Source organism: Phalacrocorax aristotelis, chromosome 5, assembly GCF_949628215.1.
Source record: "Phalacrocorax aristotelis chromosome 5, bGulAri2.1, whole genome shotgun sequence".
NCBI classification, from domain to species: domain Eukaryota; kingdom Metazoa; phylum Chordata; class Aves; order Suliformes; family Phalacrocoracidae; genus Phalacrocorax; species Phalacrocorax aristotelis.
The window spans coordinates 29,595,699-29,620,592 of NC_134280.1; the positions used below are offsets into that span (position 1 = coordinate 29,595,699).

The following is a 24,894-nucleotide window of genomic DNA, read 5'->3' on the forward strand; positions in this document are numbered from 1 at the left end:
GATGTTACAGGGTCAATAGGACTCAATTTACATCCAGACAAATGGTAGTTATGTGCTGCCCTAGAAGTCTTTGACCTTTTGGACAGAAGTGGTTGTGCTGCTTTTATGTTAGCCTAAAGAATTGAAAGGTGACAGCTTATGTTCCACTGAAGCACAGTTACGACTTTTTTAAATACTGTAAAGCAGATAAAGACTCAGGGACTTTAGTATACAAGTTCAAATAAACTCAGATAAGTATTAATAGCTTTTTCAGTGTGGTTTGTTTTCTGGCAGTTTATTTATGATTCCTGACTTTATATGTATTTATGTACATAGAGAGAAACATATCCATCTAATGCTTCTTATGTCAGCCCATCGATACAGACCCTCTCAAGATAGTCCTCTGTAAATGGAACTGGGCTCAGAGTCTTCCTCCCAGTCACTTTGCACAGGTTTCCAAAACAAGTGTCCTACTGGGGCCCCTCTCCATTGATAAAGACAGTAGTTGAGTATGCATAGGGCATATTCCTGCCCAGGCGAGAAAGCAAATGTTATGGAGACCAATAAAACCATTTGCATGATTTCAGCAGCCAGAAAGACATTCTTAAGTTGGGTCCTCACCGCGGGCTGCGTATAGCCAAAAACCAGGCAGGCTCTGGCTGAACATCAAAGAAGATTCCTGAGCCTGCAAAGCAGTATCAGTGGTGTCAATAAGGTATTTCTGACAAGTGCTTAATTGCAATATCATTCATTTACTCAAGTGCATATGGAAACAACAAATGTTTATTTCTTCCTAAACTTACTTTCTCTTGGTGGTTGACAAAGATGAAAGCTCAAATATTGTAGAATTTTGTTCTTACCATTGATTTTCTTTTTATCCCTTCCCAGCATTCTTTTTATTCCCTCTTATTACTGAGGTTGCAGAAATATCTTCATAAGCAATGTAATACTTCAGAGTAGAAGGACAAAGGCTGGAGTCTAATAAGTAACATACTCAAATATTTATTTGTTATAAGTTCAAAATGAAAGTTTTGTCCTAAGTGAAAGATACTCTCACATGCTCTGCTGGACTCCCTTATACTGTGTATCTTCACAGACCACTACATTCAAAATTAGTTTTGTTTTATAGCACATTGTGAATGGAAGATTGTCCATTCTCTTGAGTCTATGAATCACATCATGTCTGGGATTTTTTTTGTTGATGGAAAATTCACTAAAAGAATAATCTTTGTTTTTCTTTTCTTTTTTAACTTGGAAGCGCCAGTTGTTTGTTTAGAGGCTGACAGTCGCTGGATGAAATCAGCGTTTGAAAGAAGAGGCTGGCAAAAAATCCCTGTGCAATATTAATGTGTTTAGGAAAACCACTGGAAACAAAATGTTTATTGCCTCTTTAAATGTATGTTTATATACAGCTTTAAGTGGTTCATCTTACTCTGTACATGCAACACTTGTTTTAATTTTGTATTACCTAGAGAGCTGCAGTAAGAAGTCACTAATTTAAAAAATGACATTTTTAACCTGTATGATTGAAATCCAGATGAGCAACTCAGAGAAAGAACAGAGGGGAGATTTTATTGTGCAAAACCTGAGCCATATGTATTAAATACTGAGGATGGTGTTTTGATTCTTTGAAAAAAATAACTTGTCTGTCATACTGGGTATATGGTGTTATTGCTATGGTGCTTGTTCGTCTACCTCTTCAGAGATGATGGGATGAAATTTCGCAGTCATATTTTACATAATGTTAGAGATAGCATGAAGCTAAGTCTGTGCTAAATTACGGTTTCCTTCTTGTTTTGGGTTTCCTGTTCCAACTGTATCGTTTGAGTGGCTGTTTTGTAGGAGGTCCCTTTACAGTCACAGTGGGCAAGGTGGAACCTGTATAGTGCCTCTGACAGATTCAGGCACAGGCTGCAAGATGGTGATTTGTGGCGGTTGTTTATCTAGTTGGTAGTACAGCCCCAGCAGCATGGGTTAGAACAATCGTGCAGACTTTATTTTTTCTTTCTCCCAGGCCAGAAGAAAGGTTTGGTTTTTAAGGATTCTATCTAGCAAAACTATGGAATGGCTAACAGGAATGTGCTTTTTCGTCTTTTGAATGTTTGTATAAGATTACTTATTATTTATTTTTTCTATTTCCAAAAAAAATCTTTGCAGTGTGTGCAGCTTATTCAAAGAACTGTTGCACTTCTCTTAAGATTGTTTGTGGCATGGGATTTTGGACAGGTTTTGTTACTGTTGTTTGAAATCAGCATCTGAATCTTTGCTAAACTCTTTGTAAAGTTTCTCAGATTTTCCCTCACCTAGACCTTCTTTAAAACTTGCCCAAAAAGGTTCAGGTTCTATCCCCGTATCAGCTGCTTGCAAGTCAGCCTCCTTATATGTAGCACAATTTTAGGAAATCATTCTGAAATCAATCGCAAGATGCAGAATGGATGGTTCTCTTACAGTCCTGTCGTAACCACAGAGAAGTCCATGGGTAGATTAAGTGTCAGAGCCTGGGAACACATGATAGTGGTGGGGAATGGCTAATGTGTGGTTGCGCAGTTCTTTGAAGAACGTGTAGCACAGGGAGCCATGTCAGGGAAGTGAGTTCTGCACAAAACTGTAGATCTGATGAGGACTGTAATATTTATATCTCCTCAAGGAGCAAGCACTGCATTAAAAGAAATCTGTCTGCTGTACTTACTAGACTTGGTGAAAACCTACAGTAAGCTTCCTTAATATAAATTTACTTTGATTGGAGCATTGTTTTTCTGTTTATTCTGTAAGTTCAGGTTTCTTTTCCATATCAATAGTCATGCATCGGAAACATTTGAACTGGTATTCATCTGCTGTTTCCCTGTCTGAGAACTGCTATCTGATCAAACCAATATTTTTTAATTATGTATTTATAGGCAGATGGGAGAATAGTTTACAGTCAATGTATGATCTTCTCTGCAAATCTTGGAAAATTGTGGGGTTTTTTTTAATATTGCCTTATCAGTTTCTCTTTTTTTATTACTGATGACTTCATTCTGTTTGAATTCAATGCTTCAGTTTCTTTGGGGTAAACTAATAGATTATGTATGCGATATTTGCACAGTGCTGATTGAATTCATCTGGTGAGTTTGAATGTGGTTCATATATTCACATAATTGTCAGGAGCCAACTTTAAATTCAGAACTGTTTCATGAGCATTGCACAGGGCATCATATTCATCTCACATTACTCAGGAGCGGGTAAAACTTTCATGGTAAGCTAGATATGCAGCTCTTTCAAAAGCCAATGTCTTTTACATTTGTGCTTATAAACAGCGATGGAGGAAGGGAAAAAAAGAGTTGTGGCACTTCAACCGTTTCCTGAAAAAATGAAACTGGCAGTCTGACCGGCCCTCTTCCAACCTGTTCCCCCTACCTTTCTAACAAATTCTTAACCTGCTGGCCATTTTTGACCAGACTTGGCAAGTGATTCAATGTTCAAAAGATACTGGCTCACTAAGTTTCATGAAAATAGGCAACCTGCTAGAGAGGCCCAGACAAATGCCCTTGCTGGGGAGAAATGCTGCAGTGTGAACTCAGTCCCATTATCGGACACCAGAGAACCCACAGGAGAGAAGCACAGGAAATCAGACTTCATGGAGCTGTTTGTTTCCACAGAGATTATGTTTGTGTTTTCACACTAATCCAGATGGATAACATTCCATGTGCTGCTATCTTTCATTCGAATGTTCCTACTCATTTTCATTGTTAGGGTTTGTACTTTAATACGGTGTGGCAGAGGTTTGCCAAAGAACAAGCTGTCAGGCCCAGTCTTTTAATATATCTAATCAGCTTGATCTCTGCAGCACCTTCACTTGCTGGCTAGATGGGTTTAAGCAGAAGGAAGTTCACCTGCAGGAGAACTGCAATAAATGGAGCACAGGCTGCTGTTACTGCCTCTTACAATAAAAATCTCAGATTTCATTTTAAAAAGGGGCGGGGGGGGTGGAAACATGTATTTTCAGATTACATCTTCAGCCAAAATACCTGGAGGTAGAAAGTGGGTACGTGGCCATTAGGCCACTGGTGGCAGGTGCTAATACCATTTGCAGAGAGCTGCAGGGAGCCAGATTGGCCAAAATCAAACTAGACCCGTTTCCTGTATTTCAGCATTTCCCTCTCTTAGCTAGTGCTGCTTTGGGTAATGATGTTGGCAAAGCAACAGGGACAACACTTTGGGCCTTATCTGTATGTTAGCAGCCCTAATTAAATGCTTTATCTGTACTCACAAGTAAAGTCAGGGGATTTCACAGGTATTGTATTGCTCATGAGCTGTGGACCAAGCTTCACTGTTCTAAGTGATAGCCCCCATTAGCTAGTCCTCAATTCCAGTGTTTTGCAAACTGGAAATGGTTCTCCACTATTTGACAAGAATTCATGCAAGGAACAGAAGCATTTATCTGTGGAATGAGTCAAGGGGAAAAGGGAATGTACTTTTTTTTTCTCAGTAGTCCACAGGGTTTTTGTAAGCTTTCTGCACTGTCTTGGCAGATCATGAGAAAAATTTCATATGCTCTGGAAGAGTTCGGTAAGTCAGCCAGAGAAGCTTGAAACCTCTGGGACTTTGTAGAGTAGAGGGGCTTGGATACCTTAGGATCCAGGGAAGGCAAGTAATTTAAGTGTTTGCTTTTTCATGGAGACATACTGATGCTGCAAGTAAACATTTCCAATCCTGGTTGCATATTCAGTTGTATTTGCACCTTACGTGGAATTTCCCTTCATTGATTGCCTCCAATCTAGATTGCTATTAGATAGTAGAAACTACTTGTTATTGAACTGATAGGCTTATGTCCAATCTTTTGTATGTGCTTTCCAAATTCAGTTTGCTGTGCAGACTGAATCCTATATCCTGTATCTTTATACCCTACAAAAGGCTTCCCTAGATTCTGGCATAATCATAGTGGAGTGCAATGTGAGATGATGCTCCAAAAAGTCTATGCTAATGTGAATAAATCTTTATCTGTGTATCCCATTGTTGGTGAAGCAGAGTTAAGGTTACAGATTAAGGGAATATATGACAATGTGCTGCAATAACAATGGTCTGAGTTTAGGAGCAGCCACAAATAAATTCTATTACAATTCCCTGTGAATGCCAGTAAATGCTACTGAGGCATACAGTCAGTATTCACCACAGTGCTGACTAGAGCAGGGCTGGAAATAGCTGTGGGAAACTTTTAATTTATTCATTTTCAACGTGGCTTTCAGATATTTTTTTTAATCCTTCCAGATATAGCTTGATCTTCCACAGTTATACAAGTCCAGCTGTAAGATTCTGGAAGGCTCACCAGGGTCAAAATCCACAAAGACAGGCATGTGTTTAACTTGACAAACTAAGCAACTTCACTAGCTTTACCACAGCAATTTGCAGTGTATGCAGTTCAGCATACAAGTGAGTCTTTGTGGATTACTAAGTGGATTACTGTTTAATTACCACTTTTAAAAAATGGTGTCAAGCTTTAATAGTGTGCTTTCCCATCTCTCTTGCCTCCCCTCTATTTTCATGGCTGATGTTTTAGTTCTTTGTATAATTGGGAGGGAGGTTGTTTTTTTATGAGAGAAAACTACTTTCTGTGCTTCTCTGTGAATATGGCCTATTCTTTACCTTGAACAAATGTAATTTTAGGGAAATTCCACATTTAGCGTGGGAGCAAAAGGAAACATTTTTCTGGCAGCTTATCATCATCATCATCATTATTATTAAAATATGATAGCCATTTATAGCTGCTCATAGGAATGTTAAAAGTTTCCTTGTGCTCCCCCATCTGTCTGCATCCATCTGTTGTCTCTTGTCTTGTACTGGAATTGTTAAGTTCTTTGGACAGGGACAGCCTTTTTGAAAAACAGGGATCAAGTTCACAATTAGCAGCTTCATTAATACGAGAAAGCAAAAATAAGGGTGATATGAGCCAGTAGGCACTATGCAAGTCAGGAGAATCAAATGTTCGTAATCCATTTGTCTCAGGTGTGGCAATCCTCTGTGTATGCTCACATGGGAGCCTGGTAAGTGTTAGATTTGTGTGTACATATGAGTTTTATTTAGCATTTTTCATTTTTTTCAGTGTCTGCGCAGGTGGTGGGAATGCTGATCGTATCCAGAAGTTACGGAAGGAGTACCATCAGGCCAGGCGAGAAGGCTTACCTTTCTATGAGGATGATGAAGGAAGAATGCAGCCATCTGATTATGAGCAGCGTTGGGTAGGTCCACAATATGGTGCAAAGTGCTTCTGCAGCATTCAGGGTTAGCAGAAGGTGCTGATTTGTTTGTGTTTTCCAGAAATCCTGTGTCAGCTTAACATGAATTTGGGGGATTTGTAGAAATGGAGAAATGCTTAATGCCAGCCCACCAAAGAAAACACTAATAACATGAAAACTTGGCTAAAAATCACTTGTCTGTTCACTGTGTTTGATTTAGGCCCAGGTTTCCTCTCATTAGGCCCAAGATACAAAGTCACTGCTAAACTTTGTCACATGTGGTAGCATCAATGCTTTTCAGCAGGATTTATGGTACTCTGGCAGTTCATCCAGTGATTCCCTGGGTTAACAAGAGTGTTAGGAGACTCACTGTGCTCAGCTGCAAAGCAACACGGAGGACATAGAGGCTTGTCTGCTCCTGCCTTTCCTTCTGCACACTGGACAGTAGCAATCTGGCCACAATACATCCTGAGTAACTTTTATAAAGTGAAAAATGGAATAATTTTCTCCTCTCCCATCAAAGGATCTTAAAATATTCTACTAACACTATAGAACTGTTATCAACATGCTGTATTCCCTATTTTACATCTAGGAGTCACGCAATACAGAGATGTATTTTCTACCCCACTACTGAAGGGTAACCTATGGTAGAACCAGAGACTAAATCAAGAGCGCTGGGTTTTTGAATGTGTTAAATAAATGCAACAGCTATAGTCTATGGGATTACAACTGCAGCACTCAAGAGCTCCACCTGAACAGGTTTCAGAGTTGGACTCTGTCTCTCTAGAAGTAATTATAATCAACCAGCATTCAAAAATGTAACTTTGATAAGATGCAATTTATGCTAGATTTGAAATTTTAGTTTAAAAAGAGGCAGAATTATGTTAAAATATTAAGAATCTAAACACACCTGAAGTTTGAACTAACATTGTTGGTTTTAATGTCCTCCAAACTATCAGTGTGAATGCTGAAGTGAAATCTTCAATGATTGGGGTTATAGTCCAAAAAAATCCTATGCGAGACTAGACTTTATTGCAGTCACAGAGAGATAGAGTTAAAAGGGATGTTTTTACATAAATTATCATATATATTTGTTCGTTAACCCAAAAAATGTGGTTGTATATATTATTCTGTTACCAAAAGTGTCACCTTCAGCGAAATAACTCTTTCCTTAGAGCAGTTAACTTTAATCTACTGCTTTAAATTTTGTGACCCAAATTTGGGAATCTACGTAGCTGCCATTCTTCTGAATAGCTTTTGTAAACTAAAATGAGAATATGCATCAAATATGTCTTACTGTTGAAATTGTATGCCAAGTTAAGTGTCCTGACAAAGGCCCCAGACTGGGCCAGTGGTACGTCTTCAGCAGCTTGAGGATTTCTACTTCTTATCTGAAACTGATAAAGCTTATTAATCCTCAGAGGAGTCTGAGATTTATGGTCCAGTATAGTTTCCTAAGATTCACAAAGGTTTCTTCTAGGTAATCCTTTTTAAGCCTTTCCTATTAGGTATAATGCCCAGAGATTACTGATTTCCAAAAGCTTTGCTTTTCCTGTGAGGCAAGTTTTACTTCATCAGAACACCTGAAAGGGAGCCTTAAGTATCTCAATCTTGAACTGATTAATAATAGTGGCACCTGGATTGTTTCTTTTTGTCCTTCCAATGCAGAATATTTTCAGATGTTTTTGTTGTGAGGCATGGCAGTCTGCTCAAAAACCAGAGTTTACCTTGATTGCTTTAATACTCTGAAGTTTGTTGCTGCAACAGTTCATCTTGTTGAAGTGGTTTTAAAATTTCAAAGACTTCTGGTCTCTTCACTGCAACAATACCATCCATTGATCCATTCAGCCTTGCTTTCATAGGCACTGTCTTTCAGTCTGGAAAATACTGTGGCCCCAGCTGGCTCTCTTTCGACTCCTGGCTGAAATTTCTACTCTGACATGTAGTTTTATCCATAAAATACATATGTTACATCAATCCATTCAGACAGAAAAGAGGAAAAAAAAATAGAATCAAAATATTAAAAAGAAGACAAATGTCTCAAAGCATCTTGCCAGGAGAGTCCTCAAGATACTTTATAAGCAATGTAGTCTTTCCCACCTCGGGCTTCTGACCCTCAGCAGTACTGTGGTAACACAGATTGAACAACAGCTGATTTTTTTCCACCTTTATTCGTCAGTGAAGAGACATGCTGGTGACTAATTGCATAATTCTAAATAAATAAAAACTTATGCTAATCTTCAGGATATCGGGTCTTTCTTTAAAGCTGAGGACAGACAGCTGAGGAGGAGGAAAACCTTCTGGTATAAGTTTTCTTCCTTCCCACAGGAGGTTATGGCACCAGGGAAGCTGCAGCTGGAAAGGAGATGCTGGGTCTCCCTATGTATTTTTAATACTCAATTAGTTCTTTCTATGCTTTTGTCAGTCAGCTGTTTTACCTAAGCCAGCTTTCCTAGAAGATGTCTTTCTAATGTACAGCAGCTGCTGTAATCACTTCCCACCATCTCATGAAATGTGCAGATAAGTTGGGAAATAACAGAAGATAATTTGAGAAGACACTATCCCGTCATGAATCAACAGCCTCAGAAATGGACCCTGCGTCTTGTCCTCCAAAAAAGTATCTGAGAACTCATGAGGCAAATTTCTATCTGATAAAGCTGACATTGACAAGTGGCCTTTAGCTGACACTGTAATGGGACAGAATTTCTAATAGAAGGGGTATTTCTAACAATCTACTTTTTTTGAAGTGGGATAAATCAAGTTAAAGTGCAGAGCAGGCTGAAAAGCTAGCATTGTAAGGGAAAATGATCTCATGACAGGCAATTGGGATCCATAAATGTTTTAAAAATAAGGTCAAAAATTCATTTTAAATAGGCTTGCTATTCTCTCATCATCCATTCCTCCTCCCTGCATCCATTTTCCAATTCTCGTCTGTTGCTGGATGAATTTTTTGCTCTCTTGCGCCTTCATTCTGCTCTCCCTTCCCCACAGTCTGTTCTTTTTCTTTTTGTAAGTAACTGAATAATTCAGTTTAATGTGTCTCCATAAACAGACGCATGTATATAGCACTGTCTGTGCTATAGAGCCGGATCCTTTGAAATGATTTTCCAGTTCTTTTGTGCTTCAGTTTATTGTTGAGTTTTGCATCCTTTGGACTCCTCCCCACCCCCACCATCCCTTTTTCAGGTTTATAACTGGGATAAATGATAAGCCAAAATCTGTAGTTTGAATCACAAGGCTTAAAGTAAACCTCAGCAAGTTAACCAAAGGACAGGCTGATGATAAATATTGTCTAGGAAAATGGATGCCTGTTGTTGTCAGTGTAATGTGAGCTTACCTTAAAATTTTCTGACAGCTAGGGTGTATTGGCAAGTATCAGCACAAGACAGAGTTTAGTTATGTGCATACTCATGTCTTAGTGGGACATCAGGTATCAAAAGTGTTCATTAACATATCCTGTACAAACTTAACCCGGCTCTACAGAAAGAGGTATGATATGTTTATGTAGTATTGTCTTATACAGCAGTATCAGTCAGAACCTGTGAGAACTATGCAAGCAATAAGCTGCAAGAACTCAGACAGTATCCCTAGGAGTTGGAGGGCTTTTTCATGGGGCACTCTTCTTCAAGGTTTTAGTGTCACAAACTAATAACAGATCATGAGAAATAGAGAAGGAGCTGTCAAGACAAAGCCGTGAAGTTAGCATCTGCACTTGTATTTAGGGGCATTTAAATAATGAGGAATTAATCATCTGTTTGAGGATTTACTTGGATTGTCTTACAGACTTTGTACAAATCCAGTTACTCAAAACATCAATTCTTTCCTTCAGGGTGGCAGTAAATCCTTGAAACTTTATCTTTTTTTAAGGTACAGTCAAGGAATGCGTGTAACACTGGCCACATTGCAAATAGTTCTTCATCTGTTAGTGACCACATGAGCTTCACTGTAGTATACCTTATATAAAGTGGTTCTAAAAGCCGTTTTTTTATTTGCAGATCAGATTTGCAAGCTGATAAATGACCTAAATATATAAGAAAACCTCTTTCTGGATACTATCTATGAACATTTCAATTGAAACAAATCTGTAATATACTGAGTTTTGTCAGTTCCCAGCTGAGAGTATGAAAGAAGAATCATACCTGTCCGTGTTAAAGGCTAATTACTTTATTGTGTGCCTGGCAGGGATCCAAGCCTAAAAATCAACCAGAACAAAAAAAGGAGCATTAAGAACTGCATTATTTTTCCATAATGTGTCAAAAGGTTCTATGCTTGCTTCAGGATGAATAAGGAGCTGTTTGTACTTTTCATGATCAATTAATTCCAGGTTCAGGATGTTGCATTCAAATAGGTTAGGTTCCCAAAACACACAGACGTTTGTGTTGGACCGTGGTTAGAAACCAAAATTCCAACTTTTGAATAACATTCCTGTCTTCTAGCGCAATGGGAGAAGCTGACAATTTTATGTACTATGTGAAACCATATAGCAGAAACGGCTGTGAATTCCAGACTTTCTGAGCCCACAAACTATTAGTGGAAAAGACTGAATTAAAAAAAAAAACTTAAGAGTATAACTGCTTTGAAAACAATGAATTGGAAGTATTTGTATATATGTTATGAAAATATTAATTAAGAGAGTACATAAAACATTTTATTAGGATGTATGATTAACTTACCTATCAAAAACTTTTTATGGTCACTATCTGTATAATGAAGGTTTCAGATTTGGGTGTATTTTAAAGAGTTGTTCAAACTAAGCAGAGAGGTTTTGAAATTTACAGGCTGGCTTTTGGGAGTAGGTTTGGGGGGAAATTATTTTGGAGAAATCCCTGCCAAACCTCATGTGAAAAATAAACTATTCCAAATGGCACATGCAAGGAGAGCCAAACTCAATTCCATTAATACTAGTAATAAAGAGTGACTGTTGTAACTTGTTTGGAGTCATTCCTACTTACACAAAGGTTGATTTGGCGTAGATTATCTGAACCAGAGGGGAATCTGAAATGCTCGTGTCTTCATGCTAGCAGTATGTACACACTCTTATTTACCAAGGGAAATAGTTTTGATGCCATATGTCGTCTTATCAAAGCCCACTGGTACTGTTTATACCCTACATTATTATGTGGATTCCAGAAATACATCATGCCATCTATTGCGCAAGGTACCTCATCACACAGATACTTTTTGTTGTATTTCAACACGGGGCGGGTGATTCTGAGGAGGACAAACACTAAGCATTTCTCTTTCTTCATACAAGTAGTTGAAGAAAATCAGACAAAAACATGCGGTGCTGCCAGGCTGTGGCCATCTTTGCAGGCTTGCAGCACTGAGAGGTTCTACATTAACACGTGCCAGCGGTCGTGTCCCTTGCAGTTAGGAGAGGTTCTTCTGATGTTGCCTGAATAGAGAACTTGAGTGGGGCATCACAGAGATCATGACAGCTGCCACAGATCACGTTGATACGATATGAAGAGCCCTAGAGGTTTTCTGTTGTACATATTTTTTCTAATTTGCCTGTATGTTTAGGGAGGCAAGAAACAAGTTGATGAAGGTAGTTGGTGAACCGGTAATCCGTGCTCTATAGTATGCTGAACAGTTACTGCATTTGTGCATATAGAGGCCACAGCTCTGCAGCTTTTATCCTCTGGGGCACAGCTGAATGGGCACAGAAACAGCCTTTTTAGAGCTAGGCTGTATCTGGCTTCACTGCAGTTCTGAGCAGCACAGTGGCTGGGTCTTTGTAGTATAGACTTTAACAGTTTTCTGTCAACTTGTTGATCGCTCCATAGATAGGTGACTGTGTGGCCACTTTGCCTGAGTGTGTGTACACACTCTGTCAGATCTTAGGCCAGCATCACATGGGGAAGGTAGAAGAGGATTGTGATTTTAACACAGAGCCTTTGCATGTGGGTTGCTAAAGCTAACACTTTGCACTTTGCACCTTCCTTACCCTCAGTGATACGTACTTCTCCATGACAGCTTGGTCCCGACCCCTAGCAAGTCAGTGCCCTACATACTATAGAATCAAATACAGCTGCTCATGGGTCTGACTACAAGGGGGGGAAAAAAGGTAGGTTTCCTTTTAAAATTGACCTCCTCTTCCTCAGGCCATTAGTAAGAGGCCTGCTTCAACTTCTGGCAAGGGGCCCCAGTTACAACTATGCTCATTTTTTAATCACAAGACATGTCTGTAATGCTATTGAAATTCATGTCTGAAGCTAAGCATGCACTTAAGTATTTATTAGATCAGGCCTGAAATCAGGCCTCAAACTTGACCCCTTCTTAGGCACAAGCTTTTGCCTTTACTACCAGGTATCTGGTGCATTTATCAAATAGATGCTGACATGGTTGACTTCTTTTTGAATTCTCACAGCTTAATCTCCCTGAGTTATGTTCTTGTTCAGTGCGCTGCTGATTAAAAAGAAATCTCTTCACTAAAAAAATTATCCAAAGAGTTGCCTAGCTCCTGTTGGCCCAGAGAGCACTCTGTTTCCTAAAGGTGCTGGTCACCGTCCAGCTCTGCCTGCTAGGGATAACATCCCACTAAAATGTATAGTAGCTTTGACAAAGGACTGCAAAATTTGTCCTTTTAACATAATGGAAAGCAGAATGACCTCAGTGAGGCAAACGGCAACGGTTGTCCAGCATATACAGAACAAGGTCGAGCTTGAAAGAAGCTGGGTCAAGCAATACAACTATGTCATTGAGGCTGTTACAGAGTACAGATCTTTTATTTGTTATAGTTAAGTATGTGGCAGAAGCCAACTGAAATAATGGACTTTCGATTACTTTTGATTTCTGGATTGAGTTATTCTATTGTATATCTATGCAGCAGTTCTCATTACTGCAGCACAAGATCTGAGGTGGAGGCCTTGGGTCTTCTTGAGTTTTGCTGAAGTTCCTCACTGCAAAATGCATTAGCAGAACTGCTTGTTAAATTTCATCCTAGGCGCAGTTTCAGCAGTCAGGGTGTCGGTGCTCTGGCTACATTGTTGTCTTGCCGTTAAAAAACACTGAAAAGTTCAAGATTTCTTCACAGCCAAGGTGTGAAAAGTAATTAGAATCTATCACTGGGTGCTGGGTGTAAGCAATTATCTATGAATATATAAAGCTCTATTCTTCTCAACAAACAGGCAAAATTGTTATAATTATTTAAAACGAAAAAGTAAGTCACTGACTCAGACATGGAGAGATTGGGCGGATAACTTTATTAGTTCCAAGTCTAATCTCTGTAGTGCAGATGCTAATCTAATATCAAGACTGCATTAAAAAAAAGTACAAAATATGGAAAAAGAGAACTCCATTTATCCTGTAAAGCTGGTGCTGTACATGAGTTTGGTTTTCTGCTCAAGGCCAGCTCTTTTTAACTTTCAATCTCAACTGTTAAAGAACACTTGGAAAAAGGAGCACTACCACCTTGTTTCTTGCTCAATAGGGGATCCAACTGGAACACATTCCTTCTGTCAGTTGTGCTGAGTTCTGAGAAGTTCTGAAAAAGTTAGTAATCAATTTCAGTTTTGTTTGCATTTGGTTTTTTAAACCTTCTTTAATGTTCTTGATTTGTTTAGTAAACTGAATTTGTAAGCAGGAATTTCCCAATGCAGAAGAGAGTCTAATAAAATACTGGCTCTGTACAACCTAATCTGAAGGGTTGATTTCGGTTTGATTTTTTTTTTTAGTATTTTTGAGACACTTGCTGTGCAACTGTATTTATTAACAATAAGAAAGCAAGAGCGACAAATACTGCTGTCTGTGTTTTTGCAGCTTTTTCCTCATCAAATGGCCTGGCTGCTGTGTTAAGTGTCATGCTGTCCAACATTAAGTACAGCCATTCCAGCTGAACTGTATGTCATGAGTTCTGTATGGTAGGAGATATTGAGTCTTCTGTAATCCAGGTGATATCGGGGTCTGCCTTCCAAGCAGAAACATGAGTCCTGGCCCTGCTGCCTCCAAGGGGGCCTGCTCTTCCAGGCAGATGATATGTGAATAATCCAGTGTCCCAGAGTAGGATAGATTTCATAATGTGGTATATCAAATTCAGCGTGTATGTTGTGAATGCGTACAACTGAGCAAGAGGACAAATACAGGTATCTCTTCTAAAATGCAGTCTGGTCACCAATTGTAAGATTCTTCTGGGTTTAGTCCATTCATCTGTTTTCTTGATAGGCTGGAAGTAATGACTGTCAAAATTACTATTGCAAATAATGCACTCCTTCCTGTGTTAGGAAGACCATCGCTGCATGTGGCAACAAATAATGGCAGTGGCTCTCAAGGAACATGGACCCTGGGGAGGCCTGAACCAGGTGTGTGCTTTACACCATCAGATAGTCCAAGAAGAGTCAGAGTAGCAGATACCTAGGGTGAAATTATGACTTTGAAGTTACTATATGACTCAAAACAAAGTGAGCAAATTGGGATTCTGAGGAGATCCAAAAGTTTCTTGTATTGTAGTAAGCATGGTTATATCAAATTATATTCTGTACTTCATAATTTTATAATAATGCCTTCAAGATAAAATGAAAATTTATAATTTGAAATACATGCCTGTGCCTTCCATCCCTGGTCTGCTATCACCAAAACAAAGTCATTCTGACAATCTAAATTCAATATTCCTGTGGAATGATTATAGGGGAATTTAGCAAAATAGTATCTAGTGATACCCACCAGTGGATCAGTATTAACATTTACATTTGCATTTGAAGTTAATTTTCAAAGTATTTCTCTTAATTTGCTAGGAAGATACCTGTCAAGTTAGCAATTAAACTGTAATTTGGTCACTGAGGTGTTTACACGGATTAATAGATCTCTCTCTTAAGCGTATGCTCCAGGGTTTGAAATAATAGCTATATTGCGTGGTAGCATGACCCCACTTGAGTTTCACACACACATGCACAAAATCAAATTCCATCACATTTTAATGCAAATTTTACCTTTGCAAATGATGGCCTGAAAAGAATGAGTTTCCATGGTAACCTTAGGGAACACATAACCTGTTTATCATAACTTCTCCATGAAGCAAGACAGGGGGTGGGGAACACGCTTTGATGTCAGCTGTATTTTTCTGTAGACAGCATTCTGCTGTAGCACATATAGAGAATTTACCAAAATGCTCCCATAGTGCACTGAATAAACTTCTTTCCCTTTCTTAGAAACAGAAGCAGTCATATGGAATAACATAGGAGGGAACTGCAATAGGCAGTATTCAAAACCATTAACTGACCTTTCAGTTACTGTCTATAGTTTGACAACTAGGTCAACATTTTGAAAGACCAATAACAAATTAATACTTAAAACAGATCTCTTCCATCACTTTCTGTCTCCTTGTTTTCCCTCCATGCTTTATGTTTGGCCCTCAGGTATCCTTGCTACCTTTCAAAGGCACTTTAAGTTTTTTTTGTTTTCTTGTTCTTCCACTTCACTGCTGAAAGTACTGTTTGAAAAATGCCTTGAAATATCTCTGAACTCCTACATTGTGGAGCTACCACAGAAAAGAATATATTGATTATACTTCACATTCAGCGCTGACTTTCAGAGTTGAGGTGGTGGCTCCTGGAGCTGCCATTAGCAAGGAGTGAGTTTGATGGCTGCAAGCATCTGCAAGGTTGTATTTTTCCTGCAGATGCACAGTAACTCCTGGCTAAAGGAAAGTATGTCTGCAACATTTTTTTAAGGTCATTAGGAGTAAGGAACAGATGTTGAGGGTTTTCAGAATGCTGCTTTGAAGTGCCATTTAGGAGTCAACTGACAAGACTGACCCTATAGGCAGTGATTTTTGGGACTGGAACACAGAGGAACCATTGCCCACAGTTACCCATCTGGTATCCATCTGGTACCAGCAAACAACAGACAGTACCAAATCACAGAGAAACTGTACCAACTGCTAAATTGGTATCAGCAAGTAAAGAAGGTCGCCACCCAACAGCAGTTGCAAGCAGGAGAAACAATGTCTGTAACATTTACAGACTGGTATCTGAAGATCCGGAGGAACCTGGTGCCATAGCATATGGAAAGCAATTCCTCTCTCTAAGCCTGCTTATGCTGATGTTGTTTGCTCAGTACTAATCCAGGTTTGGGGGGTTTTGTGGTGGGGGTTTTTTTTGTTTGTTCAGGTTTTTTGGTGGTGAAGTTTTTTTGATTTGGTGGTGGGTGGGGTTTTTTTGTTAACCATATTGAATTTGCAGTGTGGAGAGCTTTTGTCATGATGCCATTGAGAGAGCGCCTCTCTTTAGTGGCATCTATGTTTAACAGGATTAAGGAGGATTTAATACCCTGTGCTACAGACTAACCATTCAGATTCTAGGAGTGCTGTTCCAGAGTGATGTCAAATCACAATGGAAGGACTTGAGGTTAACTTGTAACTCCGTGACGATTTACTCTTTGCCGTTTTTCTTTGATGTGAGGTATTCTTGGGGAGAGCTGCAGTACGGGGTTGTTTCCCAATTTTATTGCCATCTTCCTCTTCTTCCCTTTGTTCATTTTCCCCCTTCTTCCTCCTTTTCTTCTCTTGAAGCAGTGTGATGGTTTGTACAGTAGCTAAGTGTTTAGAATGTAATAATACAACAGTGAGAGATTTACTGCCTCTAGGCGCTACCCCTTCTACTCTTGAGGACCTCCAGCAAGGCATGATTTTATAGACAATGAAAGGCTCACTCTCCCCTGTGAAGCTGCCTGCCTGCAGGAAGCTTTTCACTGTCTATTTCCACTCCTTGCTCTGCAATTTAGTTCCATGCCCTGCTATTTCTGCCTTCCCTCCCTCTTTCCTTCCCTGACATACACATGCATATACCCCCCACGTACACATTCAGCACCAACACCAGGTGTAGGCAGATGTGGCAAAATAGCATTATCTCTACGTGTGCATTAAAAACCTCAACAATACCCTAAACATTTTCGTTTCGCCATCCTCATCATAAATGGAAATATTGATCTGTCCCCTGTTTGCTTTCCAGGTACTGACACTGTCATTTCATTTTCCCTAAAAAGAACACAAGCTCATAGATGGGCTGCAAAGCGTGGCCATTACACCCTGGCACTGGTGCCAAGAACTCTGCTGACTTAGCTACAGAAAGATGCTGAAAGCCCCTGACTTTGAGAGAAAATTCAATTCAATTTACTTCATACAGTGTCTCTCATGAAGTATTTCAAAATGCCTTAAATCAGGAGATAAGATAATGAGAAAATGCTTTAGAGAACTGGGTATTCAGATAGCAAGACAAAATGATACACAACAATAAACGGGAGTAAAAGAAAAGATGACTGTCATTTAAGAGCAGTAATCATCTGGATAAGTAGTCTTGTAAACTAATTACAGTGAGAAGAGAAGCAAAGAATGCGAGACTGGGAGGAACAAGAAGCAGCTTAGTTTCAAACAGGCTAAGGCAGAGGACTGGTTTCATGGGGGGATTGTACACTGTACTGTAGAAGAACTTCAGGAGATCTGCTTCAGAAATGTATTCACATGTATGTATTATGTATGCTGTATATTGCATCACAAGTGTATCTCAGTGACAAGTTATTCTCTCTAGTGGCTGGTAAGAGATTAATTACATTGTCCTGGTTCAGTGGAAGAGCAATTGAAATGCCCCCTTGTAGCTGGAAAGAATCAATGTTGATGGGTGCTGAGGTTTTTTTGTTTTGCTGCTTTTAAGTTTTGCTCTCAGCTCAAGGGCCTCTGTTTGCCTCTACTCTGAGAAAAGGTTTGCAAGTGAGGGTGTCGCAAATCTGGTGCTCATTAAAGACAATTAAGAGGTAAAATTAACCAAAACATATTATACAACTAATGAAAAAGAAGCCACCCACAGAGACGGACACAGGCCAGGAAATTATCTCATTTTGCATGGTCACGGGAAACCATAGTCCTCCAGCACCAGGGATCGGGTGATCACAGAGCCAGGGTTCAGAAAGCAGAATATTATCTGTGTGGGGCTGTGCAAAAACACTTTGCAGTTTTGGCTTCACCTCCATCTTTGCTATTTTCTCTCTACTTAGTGTTGCAAGATACAGCAAATGCTGAGAGCTTGTTTTCTACTAAGCTAAGGCAATTGCCATGTTTTTAAACTGTTATAGGAACAGCCTGTTTCCCTTTTAAAGTTCCCATCTGTGTTTGTATTTCCCTCAGTCTATTGCCTTTATAGAGAATTTTCCGCTCTCTCTAAATCTAAACCATTAGTTTCACCTCCTTGAACAAGAGGTAGGAGGAGAAGTAAATCCAGAGATAATCAGCCCTGCTTAGTTCCAGCATGGAGCACTGCCATCATCAGTGTTCCTGGTGTTCTTTGCATAGGGAGAAGGGACAATGCCTGTAAGTATATACATTTGTGTGTGTGTATGTATATGTATGTACGTATGTGTGTATATGGAGAAAGAGAGAGAGACAGAAGGGGAGCATTTAATTGCCTAGCAATCTGACCGACCAAGTAGTGTTCTGATTGCCTACAGCTGATTTTCTAAGTGAAAAATTTCAAAACTACTCACCAGCAAAACCAAGATCGTCAGTGACTCTGGAGTGTGTGTCTGTGTTTCTAACAGGGAAGAGGAATGATGGTTTGATTACTGTCTCTTTTTCCCTTTAGACAAGGATGTTTTTCTCACCCAAGAGAAACGCATTCTAGCAGCATGAACATAACTATTAATCAACACTTAAGCAATAATCAGTGAATGAAAAATGATGACCAGAAACTGAAAATGTACTTGCATAGCTACTTTGGTGCTTTTCCTTTGAGATCATGCCCTTTCGTTTTAACATGAACAATTCTTAGAAAATTAGTGCTGATATATTCCAAAAGGCTGTGATTTAAAAAGCCAGCACTTATTTTTTGCTCTTAAAAAAATACTAACAGTGAATGATACATTAAGATCTGCATAAGTAATGTTATAAAGCTACCTCAGTGGTCTCTGAGATAGATCCTCAACTGATGTGAGCCAGTAATATCTTAGGGGGTTACTTCAGAGATGGAGGTGCCAAGGTCATCATACTAGAATGCTGCAATCAGATGTGCGAAGATGTGTTCAGGATACAGAGATATAAATGTTTTTCCTGTGTATTTTCACTCAAAAAGGAGATACAGCCACTGAGAAATGCAGGTGTATATCAGCTTTGGGAATGCCTCCAAGAGGAATCAAATGCTATTGAAGTTAAAACAAACCACCCTCATCAGTATTTAGCATGCTTTCCTGAATCAGGGCCAAGGTATGTGGTAGCACCCAGCAGAAACCAAGGCTGTGACAGTCTACTAGGAGTGCAGCAATACCTTTCTTTAGCTCTTCAAGATGTTTTTTGACAAACTTCTAATTTCAGACAAATTGACAAAATTCCAATAGCATCAAGTGTTCTTTGGAATTAAAGTGAGCATGTGCTTAACAAAAAGAAGGCTCAATGTTCCCTATGACTGAGCCCAGAAAACAGAACTTTGTCTATGAGATCATGACTTGGTGATGGGGCTGTGAACAGCCACCTATAGCCATCTGTTGATTCACCTTCCCAAATTATTTACCCTGTATTTTCTGTTGACAAGAAAACAAAAAAGTTTAAATTAGTTGCCAGACTGCCCAAAACCAACTTTGAAGGCATCAGACCATGATCTGAGAACCTCTAACAGTTACACCACCAAGAGGTTTGTAAAATGGAGTGGAAACAGAAACGCAACGTTTCTCAGGACCTTCTGGGAAGATACTGCTTCCTTCTTTATTCTTGAAAACTGTCCTGTGAGCAAGTTTGTAATAGGGAAGTTGAAAGTGCTCTCCCTCCAGTTGTGGAGGTGATTCTGAGAGTTCCTGTGGAACATCATCTTGGTTTGCCGCTGCAGCCGCTTAGCGAAGAAAAGCACCACTAAGAATATCAAAAAGAAGTATTAAAGGTGCTGTCTTAGATCCTAACAATGGTAAAGCAGTACCAATGGGCTCATGTAACATTAGACTCTTCTTTGAGGACTGCTTCTGTCATTAAAATCAATGCAACTTAATTAAAGCAAATTATAGATAGATACATCTATAAATAAGATATTAAAGTGCGCTGCTGAATATGATAATTGCTGCATATTTAGCAATCAGCGTGTGTGTTCTGCTTTTGCCAGGAGGGATTTCTTTCAGTGGAATCAATGGAGCTTTATTAAAAACCATCCAAATTAGAGGGAGAAATGATGAGTGTTATAATAACGCAAAATCACTGTTTCAACTTTCATTGCAAAACCAGGAAAGCAAAATACATCCCTCTTTGTGTATGTAAGGAAAACATCAGGAAAATTCTTTTGAATCATGGACACTGGTAGAATTTTTAATTTTTACCTTTTGATGCAAAACATAAAAAAGCTAGATGGAGGAAAACATGTTTTCTGTGGAAATGCTGGAGGTCTTGGAGGCTGGGATAATTAGGATATCACAGCAGTAAGGAATTAAGAAGACCCCTTCAATCAACTTCCTCCATTTCACATGGAACATCCAGTTCACTACCTTACACCTCTGTTTTAACTGCTAAAGAAAGTGTTAGTGAGTCAAATTGTGCTCTTGACTTTCACTTGCAGTCCCTAGAACCAGGCAGACTGTTGAAATGCAGAAAATAAAATGGGTGAATTTTGGTGCTTCACCCACGTACGAAACATTGAGACTGGGGTGGGGAACAAATTCACTTACCTCTCTCAGTTTTTCTTCAGTTTTCACTTAATTGAAAACAAAAACCAACTGTGTCTCAGCAGAGGGGAGACCTGAAGGTTAAAGGGCAAATTCCGTTATACCACGGCTCTTTTGGCATGCTGAATCTCAACCCATGTGATTAGAAACGCTCACAGACAAAGGAAGAGCTTTGAGAACAGAGGTCAAAGCAGCATCTGAATCAACTCCTTTAACAAATGATCACAATTCTATTGAAAAATGTACTAAGCAATGCAGCAGTACCGTGTGCCATGTTTATACATAGACTTCCAGGCAAAAAGCAGAACTAGGTGGCATTTTCAAGGCACTTGGGTGATGACAGAGCATATGCCTCACTCTGCAGCCTTCCTGGGATGGCTCCTGTCTTATAGTGCATGTCAGTCATATAAAGTACAGCAGTGGTATCATGCCATTTTTTATGGGGAGAAAACCACAATGCACAAGCTCAAGTGACTTTCCTGAGTATACACAGTGAATAAGTGAAAAAGTTAGGAGTCCCAGAACTCCTATCTCCATAAGTTCTTCCTGATCTTACATAATTTTAAGTCAGGCATGACTCAAGGGGAGTCAGCAGTATTTTGCATTGGGTTCACAAACGTGTAGCTAAAATTGCATCAGCCTTGATAAAGTTATGCTATTGCTACTCATCTACTGGGCAGCACACACTCTTTAGTTTCTTTCTGATCTTAATGATAATTGAAATGTTTGGAGGAGGCTTATTGTTCAGAAGTGGGAAAAACAAAGGGTTAAAAAGAATTAAAAGGGCAAAGGAGATATTTAGCGAATAAGTGAAAAATTAATAAGCCTGAATGCAACACCCACTGTGTGTTATTCCTTTTTAAGAGTGTGAAAATTCTGACTCTGAGCTGTGGTTTTCTATAGCTAGTTAGGAAGCTTTAAACAAAATTTTTAACAAACTAATCTCTGCAAAGATCATTAAAGTTTTCTATATGCAGCTCTAAATAAAATACCTGCAGGAGAGGTGACTGCGGCTTTCTGAGACAGCCACCCTGAAAATGGCTTTGCATCATTCTTGTCCTTTGAGCAGTACCCAAAGTCTTGGGTCCTCAGCCTGCTGACTTCACTCGGGACATACCTGGAGCAGGGAGCTCCGGTGGGAATTTCTGAGAGGAGGTAGAGCCCCGCACTGTCCTGCTGAATGTGCCTCCTAGAGCAGGGAGTTGCTGCTGTCTTCCATTTGCAGTGTGGTAGCTCTCATCTTGAGCTGTGTGTGAATGCACAAGAAAAAGTTGATTCTGGCTTCATGAAGCTTAAACTTTAAAAAAGACCTCTATAGTTGTTATTGTCCATATCGCAGTGGGTGTCCTACCCCAAACACCTTGATCCGTATGAAAGGGGCAAGAGAGGCTCTCCTGCTAGCAGCTAGTCTTTTAGCCTTTAACAAATGCTCCAGGAGGAAGGCAGTGTAAGGCAGGTGAGGAGGAATGAAATGTATTGTCTCCTGGGAAAAAACACGGCCTCGTGCACTTTTCTGCACCGTTTTCAGGGTAGCCTCAGGCTTCAGGATGAAGTAAATCCTTTCTCTGCTCTTAAAGAATTGTTCTTCTGCAGCCCCAGAGTTTTCCTGTAGGCAAATCCTAGACTTATTTCAAGATACCTGCCTGCAGGTGTACTCTACTTATGCCTTATAATTTATTTGCAAATATTTGAATAGTCTTGAGATATTTGTTTCTGGCTTGATCTACATGTGCATGTTCACATCACCTCTTTTATTCTTTTCCTGGGAAGTTTTCCTAGGGAGAATTGGCAGGTTAGAGATATTTGCTGCAGGCTTATCAGTTCCATTGGAAAACTTCTTGAAGTGGCCTGCATTTGTCACGTTTGCCAGGGACAAAGCTTGCACTGACACCTGCACAGCTTTTGTTTTCTCCTTTTCTTTACAGTTGCTTTCCTTTTCTGTCTGTTTTGGATCTGCATGTGATACATGAAACTATGACTCTTTCTACAGTACTCTGTCTTGAAACAAACATGGATTCCATTTGTCCAGGGAACTGGAGGTAGCCTCAGCACGCGTTTGTTGTTTTCTGCCTTTTGGCCCCTCACGTTGGTCCCCTGCTGAGGGCTGTGGAGTTAGAGAGAGGAGAGCAGCGGGCAGTGCCCACACCGCTCTCCAGCCTGCGCATCCCCTAGCCTGGTTCTGCTGATGACTGGCAGGGGTTTAATTAAAGATGCAGAGGTGTCATAGGTTTTTTTCTGAAGTGACGTCTTTCTATCGCAGAAGTCTTGTTTGCTAATGGAAATTACTGGTTTAAAAAAAAGAAAGAGAGAGACTTGAACAACAAAAATGTTACTGGCTATGTAGATGAAATGCCTTTCTGGCACACAGAAAATTGTGACCATGAAGACACTGAGTTATATGGATTCGATGTCTTGCCCATTTGTCTGGTAACTCCAAGTGTGGCCACTTGCTACATGCTTCAGAGAATTCATTGGGATTCCCAAAGGGGCGATTTGGAGAATAACCTGCTGGTACAGAGGTTTCTGCCTGGTCTCTCTTTCAGGGAATGGCTGATTCTTAGAGGCTTTACATCTCTTCAACCTGTCAAAGGCTTTACTGTCTTCTGCTAACCTGATGCTAGTTGTTTTGATTCATATGTGTATCCAGTTTATTAATTTTCCATTCTACAAAGGGCTTGGCCGTACTGATACTTTGCAACGGTTAAGTTTCATGAATTGTTGTTGTTTTTCGATAAAGATAGCATTTCCTTTACTCAGTTTAAGTATGCTGCTCTTTTAATTGCACTGATGGGATGATGGCTGTTTCTGTGTTTATCTCTACCCCGTTATTTTTGCATATTCATGTTTTGCTTGTTAGTTGAGGCCGCTCTAGACTAAGAGATGATCTCTTCATAATGATGGCTCTTACTTAAGTTGATGTCGTTAATTTAAACCCTAAAAATATGGGAGCATGTTTTCAATCATTCTTTCTGTTGTTCATTACCATACATTTGTGAAACGTGTATTTCATCTGCTGTCATGTTCTCTCTTTACTGATTGGGATGTTGGTCCCAAAAGCTCTTCTAGCCAAATACAGGCTCAACTAAGTAATGCACCTTCTGTCAGATCCCGCGTCCCACTGGTCACCTCATGGTCAGTGTCCATTCGGCTTCAGTAGGACATCCAGTTTTTAATCCTTTTTATTAAGGTTATTGTTTGCTTATGTAAATATTTTGTGATTTTTAACTATGCAGTGAAAAACTCCACACCTGTACTGAGGGCCAGCTGCGTACGTCCTGCTTTGGGGAAGGAGGAGAAGCTGGAATATTTTGATCTTGTTAATAAATTCCTTTCACACTGATTTTTAGCTTAGTTTGTTGTAAAAGACAGCAAGGAACCCCTTGCTTTGACTATCTCTGATACATAAATAGCTTTTACTAGGGAGGTGTTTCCATTTTCACAGTTTCTTTCTTCATCAGGGTAATATTTTGTTCTGGGCACCATTTTGCTGGTGGCTGACTGATGATACGTTTTTACTGTCGCATGGACAGATGGAGAAGGGAAAGGAGAAGAAATGGCTGAGTCTTTAATTAGCCGTGCAGAGCCAGAGCATGCTTTTTGAGTGCGTTGGGGGTTTTATATAGGGTGTGGAGACTCAGCCGCTCGATGGATCCAAATTAGCAAAATTGTGTATCCACTGCCGGGGTGTTTCTATGGTAACTGTCTCTCAAATCATATATACAAACAGACCTGGCAGGGGGTATCACCTTCTATCTAATCTGTAGGAAACCGTCAGAAAAGGGGTATTTTCAGGCTGCAAAAAGGCCTTGTGTTGTAAATATTTTTTTATTTTCTGGTGACTGGTATAAGTTTTGGGATCACTGCTCAATGCTGGTTCAATTCTGAATCTGTTTGTGTTATTGCACGTTGACTGCCTGCTGTTACTCCTGCTAGGTGTGAGAGTGATCACCAGGAAACTTGCACAGGGTTGCTAATACACTGAGTTACCAGGCGCATCCTTTAGCTCATAAACATCTTGCCACTGCACATAATTAATAGCCTATCTACAGCCATGCAGGTAGGCTGTATACTACATGGCTTT

General features: G+C 39.7%; 1 protein-coding gene across 3 annotated transcripts in view; it reads left to right on the plus strand.

Annotated features, from left to right (window-relative positions):
- The window catches only part of PARD3B (par-3 family cell polarity regulator beta), a 442,892-nt gene that overhangs the window by 384,601 nt on the left and 33,397 nt on the right, over positions 1 to 24,894 (plus strand). For all 3 annotated transcript variants that reach the window (XM_075093709.1, XM_075093710.1, XM_075093711.1), the window contains exon 21: positions 6,059 to 6,194. In XM_075093709.1, the coding sequence (XP_074949810.1) occupies positions 6,059 to 6,194 (136 nt within the window). The remainder of the gene's footprint in view (positions 1 to 6,058; positions 6,195 to 24,894) is intronic.